This window comes from Saimiri boliviensis, chromosome 6 (genome assembly GCF_048565385.1).
Source record: "Saimiri boliviensis isolate mSaiBol1 chromosome 6, mSaiBol1.pri, whole genome shotgun sequence".
Classification (NCBI taxonomy): domain Eukaryota; kingdom Metazoa; phylum Chordata; class Mammalia; order Primates; family Cebidae; genus Saimiri; species Saimiri boliviensis.
The window spans coordinates 130,644,935-130,661,831 of NC_133454.1; the positions used below are offsets into that span (position 1 = coordinate 130,644,935).

General features: G+C 48.7%; 3 protein-coding genes across 3 annotated transcripts; 2 read left to right on the top strand and 1 right to left on the bottom strand.

Annotated features, from left to right (window-relative positions):
• Positions 1–253: 253 nt before the first annotated feature.
• On the bottom strand, positions 254–1,355 carry LOC120364674 (uncharacterized). The gene has a single exon (XM_039471337.2). The coding sequence runs from the start codon at positions 1,309–1,311 to the stop codon at positions 685–687; it is 627 nt and encodes a 208-aa protein (XP_039327271.1). The 5' UTR covers positions 1,312–1,355; the 3' UTR covers positions 254–684.
• Positions 1,356–7,210: 5,855 nt separating this feature from the next.
• Positions 7,211–8,363, top strand: LOC120364667 (uncharacterized). Its single transcript, XM_039471300.2, has one exon. It carries the CDS (start codon positions 7,261–7,263, stop codon positions 7,927–7,929), a length of 669 nt encoding a protein of 222 aa, XP_039327234.1. The 5' UTR covers positions 7,211–7,260; the 3' UTR covers positions 7,930–8,363.
• A 6,964-nt stretch (positions 8,364–15,327) lies between these two features.
• Positions 15,328–16,517, top strand: LOC120364570 (uncharacterized). Its single transcript, XM_039470356.2, has one exon. It carries the CDS (start codon positions 15,369–15,371, stop codon positions 15,984–15,986), a length of 618 nt encoding a protein of 205 aa, XP_039326290.2. The 5' UTR covers positions 15,328–15,368; the 3' UTR covers positions 15,987–16,517.
• Positions 16,518–16,897: the final 380 nt, after the last annotated feature.

A 16,897-nucleotide genomic window follows, 5' to 3' on the forward strand; every position in this document is an offset into this window, starting at 1 on the left:
GGGCGGGACAGACTGCTTAGAGTTCAGGGAAATTTGGGGATTCCACGTTTTTGTCTCACTTGTGTCCACCCAGATGATTTCATCCCAAAAGTTTCAGCAAATGCCTGCTCCTCACCAATCGTGTTCTTACCTTATTATTAGTTCGTGGTTATAGCTGTGGGAGGAATAAACTATCAGGGAGGAAGGGGAAGGACATGTGGCCAGTTTGCCAATGAGACGGAGGCTGGAAGAAAAGAGTCAGTGAGACCGAGGCTGAGAGGGGGAGAGTTTATTTAGTGCTGCATCCAGATCCATTTTGGATTTTCATTCAGGTTACAGGACATCCATCTGCAAATGCCATGGAACTACTGGCAGACGCAGGAAAGAAAGGTCTGCTCTCTCCAATGGAATTAGGGAGGGGAATTCCAGGTCCGTCCTTGACATGAGGGCCCTCTTCAGGTGCAGTCTGGCTCAGACATATGGGGGCATGTGGGAAGAAGGGGCAAGAGTGCCAGTGACATGGGGTACCCTTATCTTACAGGGAACAGGCAGGGAGGGTTTCATTCCATTTCCTCAAGGGCTGGAAAAAGAAGCCCTGAGCCAGGGGAGTTCTTGTTCGGGTCTGGAAGAGGATATGCGTCAGGGGTAGTTACTTGTTGGGAAGCACAGATCTTCAGGAGCTACCTGAGAGATCCCACTAGAGCCTCAGATCTTGCACTGGCAGCACACGGGGACACAGCAGCTGGACTGGGAGCAGCAGGGCTTGCAGCAGCTGGACTGACAGCAAGATGACCCACAGCCTGAGGAGCAGCAGGGCTTACAGCAGCTGGACTGGCAGCAGCAGGGCTTACAGCAGCTGGACTGGCAGCAGGATGACCCACAGCCTGAGGAACAGCAGGGCTTACAGCAGCTGGACTGGCAGCAGGATGACCCACAGCCTGAGGAACAGCAGGGCTTACAGCAGCTGGACTGGCAGCAGCAGGGCTTACAGCAGCTGGACTGGCAGCAGGATGACCCACAGCCTGAGGAACAGCAGGGCTTACAGCAGCTGGACTGGCAGCAGCCACAAGAGCCACAGCCTCCTTTTGAGCCTCCACAAGAGCCACAGCCACAGCCTCCCTTGCAACCCCCACAGGAGCCACAGCTGGAGCAGGAACAGGCTGGCACACAGCAGCACACGGGCTTGCAGCAGCAGACGGGCACGCAGCAGCTGGAGCCACAGCCCCCACAGCCGGAGCCACAGCCCCCACAGCCAGAGCCACAGCCCCCACAGCCGGAGCCACAGCCTCCACAGCCGGAGCCACAGCCTCCAGAGCAGCCACAGCAGCCCATGTTTCTGGTGGGTTGAGGGTGGAGCAGGTAGAGGAGCAGGTGAGAGGGAGGGGCAGGTGTGGAGCCCCCCAAGCCCGGGCTCTTTATATACCTGTCCAGGGCTCAGATGGGCCACAGGGACATTTCCTGGTTCTTACTGATGTTTTCTCTGTAGGAAACTCGTGTGTCATTTACAATAAAAACACTGCTGCCTCATGACCCACTTCCTCCTCCTGTGTTGTTTTCCTCTGGACCCAGGGCCCAGGCCCTCCCCACTGAGGACCCCTGGAATGGGTGGAGCCTCCCCGGTTCCTGCCCCTGCCCTCGGACCCCAGCCTCCTGCCACTGTTCCAGAGGATCCGCCTTCAGTTTTTGTGAATGGCGTCTTTGTCTTGCGTTTCTAGCCATGCTGGCGCTCTGGGTCTCCTGGCTCTGGAGTGAAATGCAGCCTCCTTGAGACCTCGTTCTCTGTCAGGTGCAGTCTGGCCCAGACATATGGGGGCACATGGGAAGGAGGGACAAGAGTGCCAGTGACATGAGGTACCCTTATCTCACAGGGAACAGGCAGGGAGGGTTTCATTCTATCTCAGGTCTAGGGGCAGGACGCTTCTAGACAGTGTCTGCCCTCCTGGGGTTCTGGAGAGCCCAGTTCCCCAGGCTTTGGCAGCCTGTGAGCTCCGAGACTGTTCCTGCTTCCTCTGCCTTCGGGCTGTGCCCCCCAGGGCTGTACCCTGGCCCCTCTGCCAGGTGAACGGGCACTGGGAGTTCCCTTTTCTCCCGTCCTCTCTGCTCATGATCCCTGCGACTCTGAACTTTCAATCCTCCGTAAAGGCGTGGAAGGTCTGGGCTCCTCCCAGCGCTCCTTCCGCTCCAGCTTTCTTGGTTGACCACTGGATGCCTTGTGGGGAGGTCCTCAGCTCTCCTGCCCCGCTCATCTCCAGAGGCCAGCACCTGCCTCTGACCCCGGGCAGGAGCCTCATGCCCTCCTGGGACTCTGGCCCCACTGCCTGCTCTGCCCCAGATTTAGGCACTTCCTGCCAAAACCCTCAAAACAGAGTCTTGAGGAGAAGGTGGCGGGTGGTCGTGGGCCAGGAATCCGGGCATCGGGGAATCTTGTCTGAGGTGGCAGCCCTCGGGCATGGCTTCGCTTTTCCTCTCACGTCCAGCAGGCCCCTCCCTGCCTCTGTGCAGTCGGCCCCTCCCCATCCCAGCAGACCTTGGCAGCAGCCAGAGCCTCTCCTCTCTGGGAGGGCTCAGCTCTCTCCTGAGCTCATTCCTTGGAGTCTGTGTCTTTGCCTCCGGTGGGTTGTAAAACTATCTGTGCCTTCATGGCTGTTTTGGGGGTTTATCTGGCTCATTTTAATTCATGTGATGAGGGCAATGGTCCCCAGTGACTTTGTGTGTTTGAATCGAAGTGAAAGGAACCTCCGTTGTCACATGCACACAGGTGTACACACACACGGTCACATAGACACACCCTCTGTCACATATGCATACACACTCACACACACACTGGAAATTGTATTACCGAAGGGAAAGGAACACACACATGTCGATGGAAACAGCACCTCTCAAATTCGCGATGTTCTGCGAACACGGCTGGTCACCAACCCGCAGTGGATACGGAGCATAGACGAGAAGGGGCCCTTTGGAGATGATTCTCAGAGGTGGGAGCTGCTTCTCGGTGATCATTCTGTTACCTTGACTATTCTCACTAGCCTAATGACATAGCTCATTAAAGAAATTGATTTTTAAAATGTCTGTTTTTCAATGTGCTGTTTAGAAGCAAATACACACATGCTAGAAATGAATGCAGATGTGTAAACAGGAGGATACATATGTGGACATGACTCCACAGGCGACAGAGAGAGGACATGGAATCTAGGGGGGATTGCCGGGACGTCGGTGTAGCTCCAGTGAGACTTCCAGAATGAAACGACAGCGACTCTGGCGGGCAGGAGAAGGGAGAACAGGCCTTCCAAACTCAACGGTTAGACGGCAAAGACCCCAATGTAAAGTGCACAGAACTTTGGGATCGTTTTTCCAAGGGGGATGTATTAGCGGGTACTGCCGTGTGAAAAGATCTCAACATCCCTGGTCATTACAGAAGAGAAAATTCGAACAGTTTCCTAGGTCTGCCTTCTCGAAGGCAGTCTGTTGGTGGAATCGTGTAACATGGATCTTTCGTGCCAGGCGTCTTTCACTGGGGATCACTTGTCTGCGTTCCGTCCGTGTTGTGACATTATCAGTGTTTTGTTCTTTCTTCGCTGACAGCGGGCCCTTGTGTCCATCGGTTAGCAGCTGGCGGACACTGGTGACCCCTCCCCTGTCTGGCCTCTGTGAATCTGCTGCTGTGAACACGGGTGCCCAGATCCCTGTGGGGTCGTAGGCGTTCACTTCTCCTGGGCAGATGCCAGGAGTGAAACGATGGGCCACATGGTAGATTTACATTTAACTTTTTAAGAAACCGCACAACCATTCTGCAGATTGGATGGAGCGTTACTCGCCAGTGACGCGTGAGGGTTTGCGTCTCTCCGTTTCTCCACGTCCCTGCCAGCGTTTGCCATCCGCATCCTCTGGGTTGCAGCTGTTGTAGCGCGGGGACATGGATGCCTTGTTTAAATTTTCATTTTGGTAACGTCCAGGGATGGTGAGTGTCTTTTCACGCGGTGGTGCCCACGCACATATTCTCTTTAGGACAATGTCTGTTCAAATACTTTGACCATTTCATTTTGTTTTTTGACACAGGTTCTTGCTCTGTCACCCAGGCTGGCGTGCAGTGGCGGGTGTTGGCTCCCTGCAACCTCCACCTCCTGGCTCAAGCGATCCTCTCACCTCAGCTGGGATTGCAGGTGTGAGCCCTCGTGCCTGGCCGGGTTTGTCCATGTTGAGTCGGGGTGTCTGCCACCTAGTCGTGAGCGTGAGAGGTCCGTTCTTCCTTCCCCTGCTCTCCAGTGTCCCCGTTGTCTCCTGAAACTCTCAGTGAAGCCACATCCACTGTCACGGGTCCTCACCCCACGAGAGATTCTGTCTCCTTCTCTCTCTGTTGCTGTCTGGGTCATGCAGATGTACGTGTCTTCCGGTTTAGCAAAGCTGTATTCATTTGTATCTAAACAACACTTTAATGCATTTTAGACATGTTTAATTATCTTTTAATAATTTTTTAAACTTACATTTTAGGGTCATGGGTACACACACAGGTTTGCTACATAAGTCAACTCGTGTGACCGGGGTTTGCTGTACAGATTGTCTCATGGTCCAAGTACTCAGTCAAGTACCCAACAGTTATTTCATCTGCTCCTCTCCTTCCTCCCACCCCCACCGTCAGGTAGATCCTAGTGTGTGCTGTTCCTCTCTGCCTGTCCATGTGTTCTCATCATTTAGCTCACACTTAGAAGTCAGAAAGTGCTGTATTTGGTTCTCTGTTACTGCGTTAGTTTGCAAGGCTGATGGTCATAGATAGCCACTAACTCTGTCCATGTCCTTGTAAATGACATGATCTGGCTCTTTTTCGTGGCTGCAGAGTATTCCATGGTGTATGTGCACCACGTTTTCTTTATCCCATCTGTCACTGATGGGCGTTGACGTTGATTCCATGTCTTTGCTATTGTCAATAACGCTGCAGTGACTTTGTGAATGGGCCTCATGCCCTGCACTCTGTTGAGCTCGTTTCTTGGGCTTCATAGTTGTGTTGAGTTTGTTTTTCATATGCTTGTTGGCTGTACCTGTGTCTTCTTTTCAAGTGTCTGTTCAGGTCCTTTGCTCACTTGGTAATGGGGTTGTTTGTTTTACTCTTAGGAATTTCTTTTGGTTCTTTATAGATATGGAGTATTAGACATTTGTCAGGGGCATAGTTTACAAATACTTTCTCCCATTCTGTAGATTGTCTGTTTACTCTGTTGATAGTTTCTTTTGCTGTGCAGAAGCTGTTTAGTTTAATCAGGTTTCTCTTGTCAATTTTTACTTTTGTTGCAAAAAAGAGAAAAAACATGTCTTCATTGGTGTCTTCATCATGAAATATTTGCCTGTTCCTATGTCCAGGATCAGAATGGCATTTCTGTGGCTGTATCCCAGGTATTTTATAGTTTTGGCTATTATATTTAAGTCTTTAATCCATCTTGAGTTGATTTTTATGTACGGTGGAAGGAAGGGGTCTAGTTTGAACCTTCTGCATATGCATAAGGCTACCCAGTTATCCCAGTGCCATTTATTGATTAGGAAGTTTTTTCCTATTGCTTGTTTTTCTTAGTTTTGTGGAAGTTCAGGTGGTCATAAGTGTGTGGCCTTATTTCCTGACTCTCTGTTGTGTTCTATTGGTCTACGTGCCTGTTTTTGTACCAGTACCATGCTGTTTTGGTTACTGTAGTCCTGCAGTATATTTTGAAGTCAGGTAGCATGATACCTCCAGCTTCATTCTTTCTACTTACTGTTGCTTTGGCTACTCAGGCTCTTTTTTGCTTCCATGTGAATTTTAAAATAGCTTTTTCAAGTTCTGTGAAGAATGTCAATTATAGTTTGATAGGGCTAGCATGGCATCTACAAATTGCTTTGGGTGGTATGGCCATTTGAAGAATATTGATTCTTCCCATTCATAAACATGGAATGTTTTTCCATTTGTTTGTGTCATCTCTGAATTCTTTGAGCAGTGTTTTATAATTCTCATTATACACAAACATTTTAAAAATCAATTTCTCTTTAATGAGCTATGTCATTAGGCTGGTCAGAAGAGTCAAGGTAACTGAATGAACAGTGAGAAGCAGCTCCCACCCCAGATAATCACCTCCAAAGGGGCCCTTCTCAGCTACACTCCGGGTATGCGGCAGGTTGGTAACCTGCTGTGTTCACGAAATATCTCGACTGTGAGAGGTGTGGCTTCCTAAGAGATGTGTGTGTACCTTTTCTCTTCTGTAATACAATTTCCAGCGTGTGTAAGTGTGTGTGTCTGTGCACACACGTGTGTGAAACCATGGAGTTTCCATTCTGATTCCGACACAGAAAGTCACCAGAGACCATTGCTCTCATCACTTCAATTAAAATGAACCAGATAAACCCAGTAGCATCCACGAAGGCACAGATAGTCTTACAACCCACCAGAGGCAAGGGCATAGGGAAACTCCAAAGAATCAGCTCCCAAGAGAGCTGAGCCACCCAGGGAGGGAGGGGCCTGCTGGACGTGGGAGGAAAAGCGAAGCCATGCCCGAGGGCTGCCACCTCAGACAAGATTCCCAGATGCCCGGATTCCTGGTCCACAACCACCTGTCACCTCCTCCCCAAGGCTCTGTTTTGAGGATTTCAGCAGAAAGAGCCTCAATCTGGGGCAGGACAGGCTGTGGGCCAGAGCCCCGGGAGGGCTTCAGGCTCCTGCCCAGGGTCGAAGGCAGTTGCTGCCCTCTGGACAGGAGCGGGGCAGATGAGCTGAGGATCTCCCCACAAGGCATCCAGTGGTCAACCAAGAAAGCTGGAGAGGAAGGAGAGCTGGGAGGAGCCTCAGACTTTCCACGCCTTTAGGGAGGATTGAGAGAAAGATCAGAGTTGCAGTAAGCAGGGGCAGAGAGGAGGAGGAGAGTAAAGGCAACTCCCAGGAGCACGAGCCAGTGACAGCAGTGCCCTGAAGGAAAGAGAAAACGGTGACAGAAGCCTGGGGTCCAAGGAAAGGGGAAGAAATAGACCAGGCTCTACTCATTCCTGGGGGTCCTAAGAGGGGTGGACTTGGGCCCTCAGGGATTAGACAGGAAAACTCTGTACGAGGAGGAAGTGGGTCACAAGGCAACACGGTATTGTTGTCATTTTAAATGACACAAGAGACACAAAAGATTCCTGGGGAAAGTATTTTAGCAGGAACTAGGAAGGGCCACTGTGGCCCACCTGACTCCTGGACAGGTATATAAAGAGCCCGGGCACAGGGGACTCCACACCTGCACCTCCCTCTCACCTGCTCCTCTGTCTGCTCACCCTCAACCCACCAGAAACATGGGCTGCTGTGGTTGCTCTGGAGGCCGTGGCTCTGGCTGTGGGGGCTGTGGCTCCGGCTGTGGGGGCTGTGGCTCCAGCTGCTGTGTGCCTGTCTGCTGCTGCAAGCCCGTGTGCTGCTGTGTGCCAGCCTGTTCCTGCTCCAGCTGTGGCTCCTGTGGGGGCTCCAAGGGGGGCTGTGGCTCCTGCGGAAGCTCTAAGGGAGGCTGTGGCTGTGGCTCCTGTGGGGGCTCCAAGGGAGGCTGTGGCTCTTGTGGCTGCTGCCAGTCCAGCTGCTGCAAGCCCTGCTGCTCCTCAGGCTGTGGGTCCTCCTGCTGCCAGTCCAGCTGCTGCAAGCCCTGCTGTTGCCAGTCCAGCTGCTGCAAGCCCTGCTGCTCCTCAGGCTGTGGGTCATCCTGCTGCCAGTCCAGCTGCTGCAAGCCCTGCTGCTCCTCAGGCTGTGGGTCATCCTGCTGCCAGTCCAGTTGCTGCAAGCCCTGCTGTTCCCAGTCCAGCTGCTGCAAGCCCTGCTGTTCCTCAGGCTGTGGGTCCTCCTGCTGCCAGTCCAGCTGCTGCAAGCCTTGCTGCTCCTCAGGCTGTGGGTCATCCTGCTGCCAGTCCAGCTGCTGCAAGCCCTGCTGCTCCCAGTCCAGCTGCTGTGTCCCCGTGTGCTGCCAGTGCAAGATCTGAGGCTCTAGAGAGAAATCTCAGGTAGCTCCTGAAGATCTCTTCTTCAGGAGCGTTCTACCTCTGATGCATATCCTGTCCCAGAGCTGAACAATGAGTCTCCTGGCTCAGGGCTTCTTGTTCCAGCCCTTGAGGAAGTGGAATGAACCACTCCCTGCCCATTCCCTATAAGGGCATCCCATGACCCAGGCACTTTTGCCCCTCCTTCCCACATGCCCCCATATGTCTGAGCCAGACTGCACCTGAACAGGGCCCTCATGTCAAGGAGACACCTGGAATTCCCCTCCCTAATTCCATTGGAGAGAACAAACTTTTCTTTCCTGTGTCTGCCAGGAGTTCCATGACATTTGCAGATGGATGTCCTGTAACGTGAATGATCATGTGTATCTATGGAAATCCAAAATGGATCTGGGCACAGCACTAAATAAATTCTCCCCTCCTCATCCTCAGTCTCAGTGACTCTTTTCTTCCAGCCTCTGTCTCATTGGCAAACTGGCCATGTGTCCTTCTCCTCCCTCCCTGATAGCTTATTCCTCCCACTGCGGTGACTGTTTGCAGGCCCAGATCCCATTCCAGAAACAGTTGTTGCACTGGTTAATGAAGGAATGACTAGTGTTCTGGATGAATGAATGAGGATGAGTGAATGAATGAGTGAATGAGTGAGTATGTCTCATTAGTACACAGGGAGCCGCGGCTCATCTCAATGGGGTTCAGTCTGTCTTGGTTGGAATCATGGACTCCTAGTTCTTCCCCATTGGAGGCTATGTTTACGGGACAAGGAGATCTTTGCCCTCAGTGTCTAGGAAGGGTGTAATGGGTGGTCTCTGTGCCCAGCCAGGCTCAGGTGGGGGTCAAGCCGGGAGAGGGGGAAGCGAGACCACCATGAACTGTGTCCCCGAGATGCTCTGTAGGACAGCACTGGAAACTGTGCTGCTCCAGGGACCCAAGATGCTGTGGTTGAGCACAGGCTGCGGTGCACCCTCTGTCTCTGGGCTCAGAGTGAGGGGGAGTTCAGGTGCCCTCTGTCAATTCACAGGCTGCACAGCTTTGGTGTGGCACAGGGAGGAACAGAAGGAACTATTCTCAGCCTGATAGAGGATGTCTACCCACAGCAAACAACACATTTAATGATGAATATCTGAATGTTTTTCTGTAAGATCAGGAACAAGGAAAGGATGTCCACACTCAACACTTTTATATAATGTTTTACTGAAGCTCTAGCCAGAGTAATATGACAGGAAAAGGAAATAAAAGACATCCAGGTTCAAAAAAAAAAAAAAAAGGAAGCAAAGCTTTTTCTATTTACACAAAACCTCATCTTATATGTAGACAGTCCTAAGGGACACACACAACACACACACACACACACACACACACACAACAACAACAACAACAACAACTATTAGGCCCAATAAATGAGCTCAACAGAGTGCAGGCCACAGGGCCCATTCACAAAGTCAGCTGCGTTTCTTTAACCAGCCATCAACAATCCAAATAGGATGTTAGGAAACAATTCCATCAAAAATAACATTATTTTTAGGAACAAATGCAACCGAAGCAGTGCAAGGCTTGGACCCTTAACAAGACAAAACATAACTGGACCAAAGTAAACGCGGGAATTCCCATGTTCACGTACTGGAAGATCTAATATTGTGAAGGTCAAAACACTCCAGGAAAACATTGACCTATGAATTCAATGACGTTCCTATCCACATCCACAAAAAGAAAAAAAAGGTTTCTTTTTGCAAAAATTGACAAGCTGATTCCAACATTTATGTCAACATTCAAGAGACCTTAAAGCGCTAAAACAAACTTGAAAAATGTAAAACAAAGTTGAGGACTCAATGTTTTCCAATTTCTAAATGGGCTACAAGGCAAACAGTAATCAAGGCTGATGGTGCCTGTCTAAGGATAGAAAGATGGATTAGTGGAGTAGATTCCAGACTCTGGAGATAAAGCCTCACAGTTGTGGTCAATGGATTTTCAACAAGAGTACAAAACAATTTCATGAGAAAACAGGAATCTTTTCAACAAACTATGCTGCAGAGACAATTTGATGTCCACATGCAAAAGAGTGAATTTGGATCTTTATCTCATACCATATACCAAACAAATGAAAAACAAACAAACAAACAAACAAACAAATAACTCAATGACCTAATTGTAAAAGTCAAACTAGAGGACTGTTAGAAGAAAAGCAGGTTAAAACAAAAATCGACAAGTGGGAATTTATTAAGCTAAAGCACTTCTGCACAGCAAGAGAAACTATCAGGGAGTAAGCACTCATCCTACAAAATGGATGAAACTATTGACACACTGTGCATCTTACAAAGGTCTAATATCTGCAGTCTACAAGGAACTTAAACAAATCAACAAGCCAAAAACAAATAACTTCCTTAAAATGTGAGGAAAGGATGTGAACAGACACTTCTCAAAAGAAGACAGGCATATGGCCAAGAAATATATGAAAAAGTGTTCCACATCACTAACCATCAGAGGAATGTAAGTCAAAACCACCATGTGATACTGTCTCATATCAGCCAGAATAGATTTTGATAAAAAGTAAAAACACAAAACAAAACAAAACAAAAAACTGAGGAAAACTTCAGGCCAATATCCATGATAAATATCGATGCAAAAATATTCAATAAAATACTGGCAAACCGAATGCAAAAGCACATCAAAAAGTTTATTCATCATGATCACGTAGGCTTCATCCTGGGGATGCAAGGCTGGTTCAACCTATGCAAGTCCATAAACGTAATTCATCACATAAACAGAACCAAAGACAAAAACCACATGATTATCTTAATGCATGCATAGAAGGCCTCTTACAAAATTCAACAGCCCTTCATGCTAAAAACTCTCAATAAACTATGTATAGATGGAACGTATCATAAAATAATAAAAGATATTTATGACAAACCTACAGCCAATATCATACTGATCAGGCATAAGCTGGAAGCTTTCCCTTTGAAATCAGGCATGAGACAAGGATGCCCTCTCTCACGACTCCTATTCAATATAGTATTGGAAATTCTAGCCAGAGCAATCAGCCAAGAAAAAGAAATAAAGGGTATTCAATTAGGAAAAGAGGAAGTCAAACTCTCTCTATTTGTTGATGACGTGATTCTATATTTAGAAGACCCCATTGTCTTAGCCCAAAATCTCCTCAAACTGATAAGCAACTTCAGTGAAGTCTCAGGATACAAAATCAATGTGCAGAAATCACAAGCACTGCCATATACCAATAACAGACAAACAGAGAGCCAAATCAAGAGAGAACTCCCATTCCCAATTGCTACAAAGAGAATAAAATACCTTTGATTGTTAGTTGTATTGTTAGGAATACAACTAACAAAAGATGTAAAGGACGTCTTCAAGGAAAACTACAAACCACTGCTCAATGAAATAAGAGAGGACACAAACATGGAAACACATTCCATGCTCATGGTTAGGAAGAAACAATATTGTGAAAATGGCCATACTGCCCAAAGTAATTTATAGATTTGACACTATCCTCATCAAGCTACCAATGACCTTCTTCAGAGAACTGGAAAAAACCTCTTTAAACTTCATATGGAACCACGGGAGAGCCCCATAGCCAAGACAATCCTAAGCAAAAGAAAAACAACAACAACAACAACAACAAAAAAAAAACCACACACACACAAAACTGGAGACATCACACTGCTAGACTTCTAACTATACTACAAGGCAACAGTAATCAAAACAGCATGGTACTGGTACCAAAACAGAGACATAGACTAATGGATCAGAAAAGAGGCCTTGGAAGCAAGAGCACACATCTACAACCATCTGATTTTTGACAAACTTGACAAAAACAAGCAATGGGGAAAGGACTCCATGTTTAATAAATGGTGTTGGGAAAACTGGCTAGCAATGTGAAGAAAGCAGAAGCTGAACCCCTTTATGACAGTTTACACTAAAATTAACTCCAGATGGATTAAGAAACATAAAACTTAACACTGTAAAAACTCTAGAAGAAAATGTAAGCAAAACCATCCGGGCCATAGGCATAGGCAAAGACTTCCTGACTAAAACACCAAAAGCATTGGCAACAAAAGCCAAAATAGACAAATGCGGTCTAATTAAACTTCAGAGCTTCTGCACAACAAAAGAAACAATCATTAGAGTGAACTGGCAACCAACAGAATGGGAAGAAATTTTTCCAATCTACCCATCTGACCAAGGGCTGATATCCAGAATCTACAAAGAACTAAAACAGATTTACAAGAAAAAAACAAACAAACCCATTCAAAAGTGGGCAAAGGATATGAACAGACATTTTTCAAAAGAAGACACTTATGAGGCCAACAAACAGGAAAAAATGCTCATCGTCACTGATCATTAGAGAAATGCAAATCAAAACTACATTGAGATACCATCTCATGCCAGTTAGAATGGCGATCATTAAAAAATCTGGAGACCACAGATGCTGGAGAGGACGTGGAGAAATAGGAAGACTTTTACACTGTTGGTGGGAATGTAAATTTAGTTCAACCATTGTGGAAGACAGTGTGGCAATTTCTCAAGGACCTAGAAATAGAAATTCCATTTGACCCAGCAATCCCATTACTGTGTATACACCCAAAGGACTATAAATCATTCTATTATAAAAACACATACACATGTATGTTCATTGCAGCCCTGGGTACAATAGCAAAGACCTGGAACCAACCCAAATGCCAATCAACAATAGACTGGACAAGGAAAATGTGGCATGTATACACCATGGAATACTACACTGCCATAAAAAATGATGAGTTTGTGTCCTTTGTAGGGACTTGGATGAACCTGGAAACCATCACTCTCAGCAAACTGACACAAGAACAGAAAACCAAACACCACATGTTCTCACTCATAGGCGGGTGGTGAACAATGAGAACACATGCACTCAGGGAGAGGAGCATCAGATACTGGGGGCAGTGGTGGGGGGTGGTTATGGGAGGGGCAGTGGGGTGGGGAGGGATAACATAGGAAGAAATGCCAGATACAGATGAAGTGGGAATAGAGGCAGCAAACCACCTGGTTATGTACGCACCTATGCAACAATCTTGCATGACCTGCACATGTACCCCAGAACCTAAAGTAAAAAGAAAAAATGACTGCTATTACACTAAAAAAAAAAAAAGTAAAATAAAAAGAGCTGAAAACATGCTGGCAGAACTTGAGAGAAAAGAGAACGCTTGTACACTGTTACTGGGAATGTAAATGAATCCAGCCACCATGGAGAGCAGTTTGGAGATTTCTCAAAGAACTGTGAGTTGAACTACTACTTGGCTCAGCAATCTCATTATTAACTATATACTCAAAGGAAAATAAATCATTCTACCAAAAAGACACATACATCCATCACATACATCCATATGTTCATTGCAGTGCTATTCACAGAAGCCAAGACGTGGAATCAACCTGTGCCCATCAATGGTGGATTGGATAAAGAAAATACGGTCCATAGACACCATGGAATACTACATGGCCATAAAAAAGAATGAAGTCATTTTGTTTTTGCAGCTATATGGATGCAGCTGGAAGCCATTATTCTAAGAGAACTAATGCAGAGGCAGAAAACCAAATACCACATATGCTCACTTACAAGTGAGAGCTAAGCATTGAGTACACATGGACATAAAGATGAAAACCATAGACACTGGGAACGAGAGGAGAGAGGAGGAAAGGGAGTGGGCAGGGGCTGAAAAGCTACTGGGCACCACAGTCACTATTCTGGTGATGGATTCATTCACACTCCAGACCTCAGCATCAAACAATATACCCGTGTGGCAAAACTGCACACATACCACCTGATTCTCAAATAAAAGTTGAAGAAAAAAAGTTCTCTCTATACTCTACTAGATGCTTATCAAACATCTGACTTGTAACTATTTTCTTCCATTATGCAGATTGTTCTTTCATTTTGTGGATACTGTCCTTTGACCCACAAATGTTTAATTTTGAAGACATCCAGTGTATCTGTATTTTTCTTTCATTGCTGGTGCTTTTGGTGTCTTATCTATGAATCCATGCCGAATCCAAGGTCATGCTTGAGGGAAGGTGTTCTCTTTCCAGGTCCACAGGGGCGTAGTTTTAAGGGCAAGAACTTCCCAGCGCCACGCCCCCTCCCATCTCTTACGGTTTATGTTAGAATTTCACGGCAGGGGAAGAAACTAAGAGTCAATCACTCCGGTGGAACTTCTAAGGCACTCCTTTCATTGGCCTGGGGTCTTGGAGAAGGTGGGGGTTCCTCCCAGGTTAAAAGTCCCCTTCTTCCACACCCCTTCGACTCCATGTTTGGGTCCCCTTCCGGGAACACTCCCTTCGTGGAAGCCGTCTTTCTCTCTCCTGGATTTCCCCTCTGGAGTCCCCTTCCGCACTCTCATGGAATCCTGTCTTCCCTCCTAAACTCCATCTCTCTCTGTTCCCTTCCACTCAGTGTGGACGCTGCTTTCCTCTCCTGGATTCCGTCTTTCTGGATTCTCTCACTCAGTGGGGGAGGAGCTTTCCTGCTCTGGTTTTCCCACTCTGGGAACCCTTCTCACTCAGTGTGAGAGTTAGCTTTTCTCTTTTCAAATAAATCCCTTTCTACAAACACTTTTGAGTTTGGCATTTTCTGCGCACTGCGCTGTGGTCCCCTCTCTCATTCTTGAGAGGGCGGGAGACCAAGAACCTAGAGAAAAGTCCTCTTAGGGGAACTGAGAGCACCCTGAACCCCTGAACTCCAATATTACATGCTTACTTGTAATAGTTTAATAGATTTCACTCTTCGCCTTCCGCCATGAGGAAGAGCTCGCTGAGGGCCTCCTCAGAAGCCGAGCAGCTGTGGGTGCCATGCCTGTGGAGTTGCAGAACCATGAGTCAAGCAAACCTCTATCCTCTATAAATTACCTAGCCTCAGGCATTTCTTTAGTTCTTAGAGCAAGGAAAGAACAGTCTAATGCACTCAGAAAGCTGAGAATGGCATGAGTAAAGCATAACGACCATGGATGAATTTCAAAATCTAAAAATGTACAATCAATATTATCAGGGGAGTCAACACAGAAACATGAGGGTGCTCGGGCAGAGGCTGTCACCCGCTGGTCACATGTGGTCAGCAGAGAGCAGGTGACCAGCACCCTGGGGCTCTGTGGGAAGCACCCACAGCCTGCAGCTGAGGTTTTAATTATAGGAGACAAAACAAATAGGGAAAAAGACAAATTTAGCACACAAAGAAAGTAGACGGTCAACTGAGCCAGGAGGAAGTCACTAGCAACAAGGAAAAAAATAGAGCCCGGGAAAAGTAGTGAGAACAGCCACAAGGAAGGGCCCCTGTGTCTTGCTTGACTCTGGACAGGTATATAAAGAGCCCAGGCTCAGGCGGCTCCACACCTGCCCCTCCCTCTCACCTGCTCCTCTACCTACTCCACCCTCAATCCACCAGAAACATGGGCTGCTGTGGCTGCTCTGGAGGCTGTGGCTCTGGCTGCGGGGGCTGTGGCTCCGGCTGCGGGGGCTGTGGCTCCGGCTGTGGGGGCTGTGGCTCCAGCTGCTGTGTGCCCATCTGCTGCTGCAAGCCCGTGTGCTGCTGTGTGCCAGCCTGTTCCTGCGCCAGCTGTGGCTCCTGTGGGGGCTCCAAGGGGGGCTGTGGCTCCTGTGGGGGCTCCAAGGGGGGCTGTGGCTCCTGTGGGGGCTCCAAGGGGGGCTGTGGCTCCTGTGGGGGCTCCAAGGGGGGCTGTGGCTCCTGTGGGGGCTCCAAGGGGGGCTGTGGCTCCTGTGGGGGCTCCAAGGGGGGCTGTGGCTCCTGTGGCTGCTCCCAGTGCAGTTGCTGTAAGCCCTGCTGCTCCTCAGGCTGTGGGTCATCCTGCTGCCAGTCCAGCTGCTGCAAACCCTGCTGCTGTCAATCCAGCTGCTGCAAACCTTGCTGCTGTCAATCCAGCTGCTGCAAACCTTGCTGCTGTCAATCCAGCTGCTGCAAACCTTGCTGCTGTCAGTCCAGCTGCTGCAAACCCTGCTGCTGTCAGTCCAGCTGCTGTGTCCCCGTGTGCTGCCAGTGTAAGATCTGAGGCTCTGAACCCAGACCGTCAGGTTTCTCCTGTTTGGTGAAAGCGTTTCTTATGGTTTTCCTGAATCAGTTCATCCCACACATCCTCCCCGAGGCTCCTGCACCTGCTCCAGCTCATATCCACGCACACGCCTCCTTCCATGGCTCGGCTCTCCACCGGGCCCTGCCTTCGGCCTCCTCACTCCAGACACGCGTGTTTCCTTGATGCAGGAGATGTCCTCGCCTGGACGCGGGCACCGAACAGACTGCCACAGTGTTCCCCACCTTTGGGTGTGAACCATCTTCTCCCGCCTGGCTGACTGAGATGCAAGGTCTGACCCCACAAGGCCGGGCCGGCATTTCTGGGTGATCACTAAGAACCGGCTCCCCAACACCATCGGGACACTGGGTCCTCCTGGGCCGCTGCCTATTCTCCTGTGACCCTCCTGTGACCAGGAAGGGCTCCTTCCTTCCTGTTGTCTCCATCTGTTTAGAAAAGAAAAACAAAATAACCAGTGAATTTCCTTGCAATAAAGCCTCTCCTGTCTGTAAACCAACTGTACACTTGGTGCCATTCTGTCCAGCCCCTTTTCTCTGCGGTGACAGTCTGTGTGCTGGGATCTGTCCGCTAAGCTGGGAAGTGCCTGCCAGCAGGCCTGGTGCATTCACAAAGCACCCCACCGTTCACTTCTGCCCTCCTCGCCGCCTCAAATATCTTCACCCTCTCTACCTGCAGGAGAAGAGGGCTCAGCCTGGTGCGGATTTGGCATTCAATGTCTGCCCTAGAGACACTGAGGGGCAGGAGGGCCCTGAGCACTGAAGACCAGCCGAGCAGGGTGTGGCCCAGGACTCCTGGCTGCCAGCTTCCTGCTCTCTTCAGGGACCTTGGAAGGACCCCAGGCAGGGCAAGGTCGGGGAAGGGGGAGGGAAGCG

Coding starts and splice junctions, on each gene's coding strand:
- LOC120364667 (XM_039471300.2), top strand. CDS start 7,261: ATGGGCTGCTGTGGTTGCTCTGGAGGCCGTGGCTCTGGCTGTGGGGGC.
- LOC120364570 (XM_039470356.2), top strand. CDS start 15,369: ATGGGCTGCTGTGGCTGCTCTGGAGGCTGTGGCTCTGGCTGCGGGGGC.
- LOC120364674 (XM_039471337.2), bottom strand. CDS start 1,311: ATGGGCTGCTGTGGCTGCTCTGGAGGCTGTGGCTCCGGCTGTGGAGGC.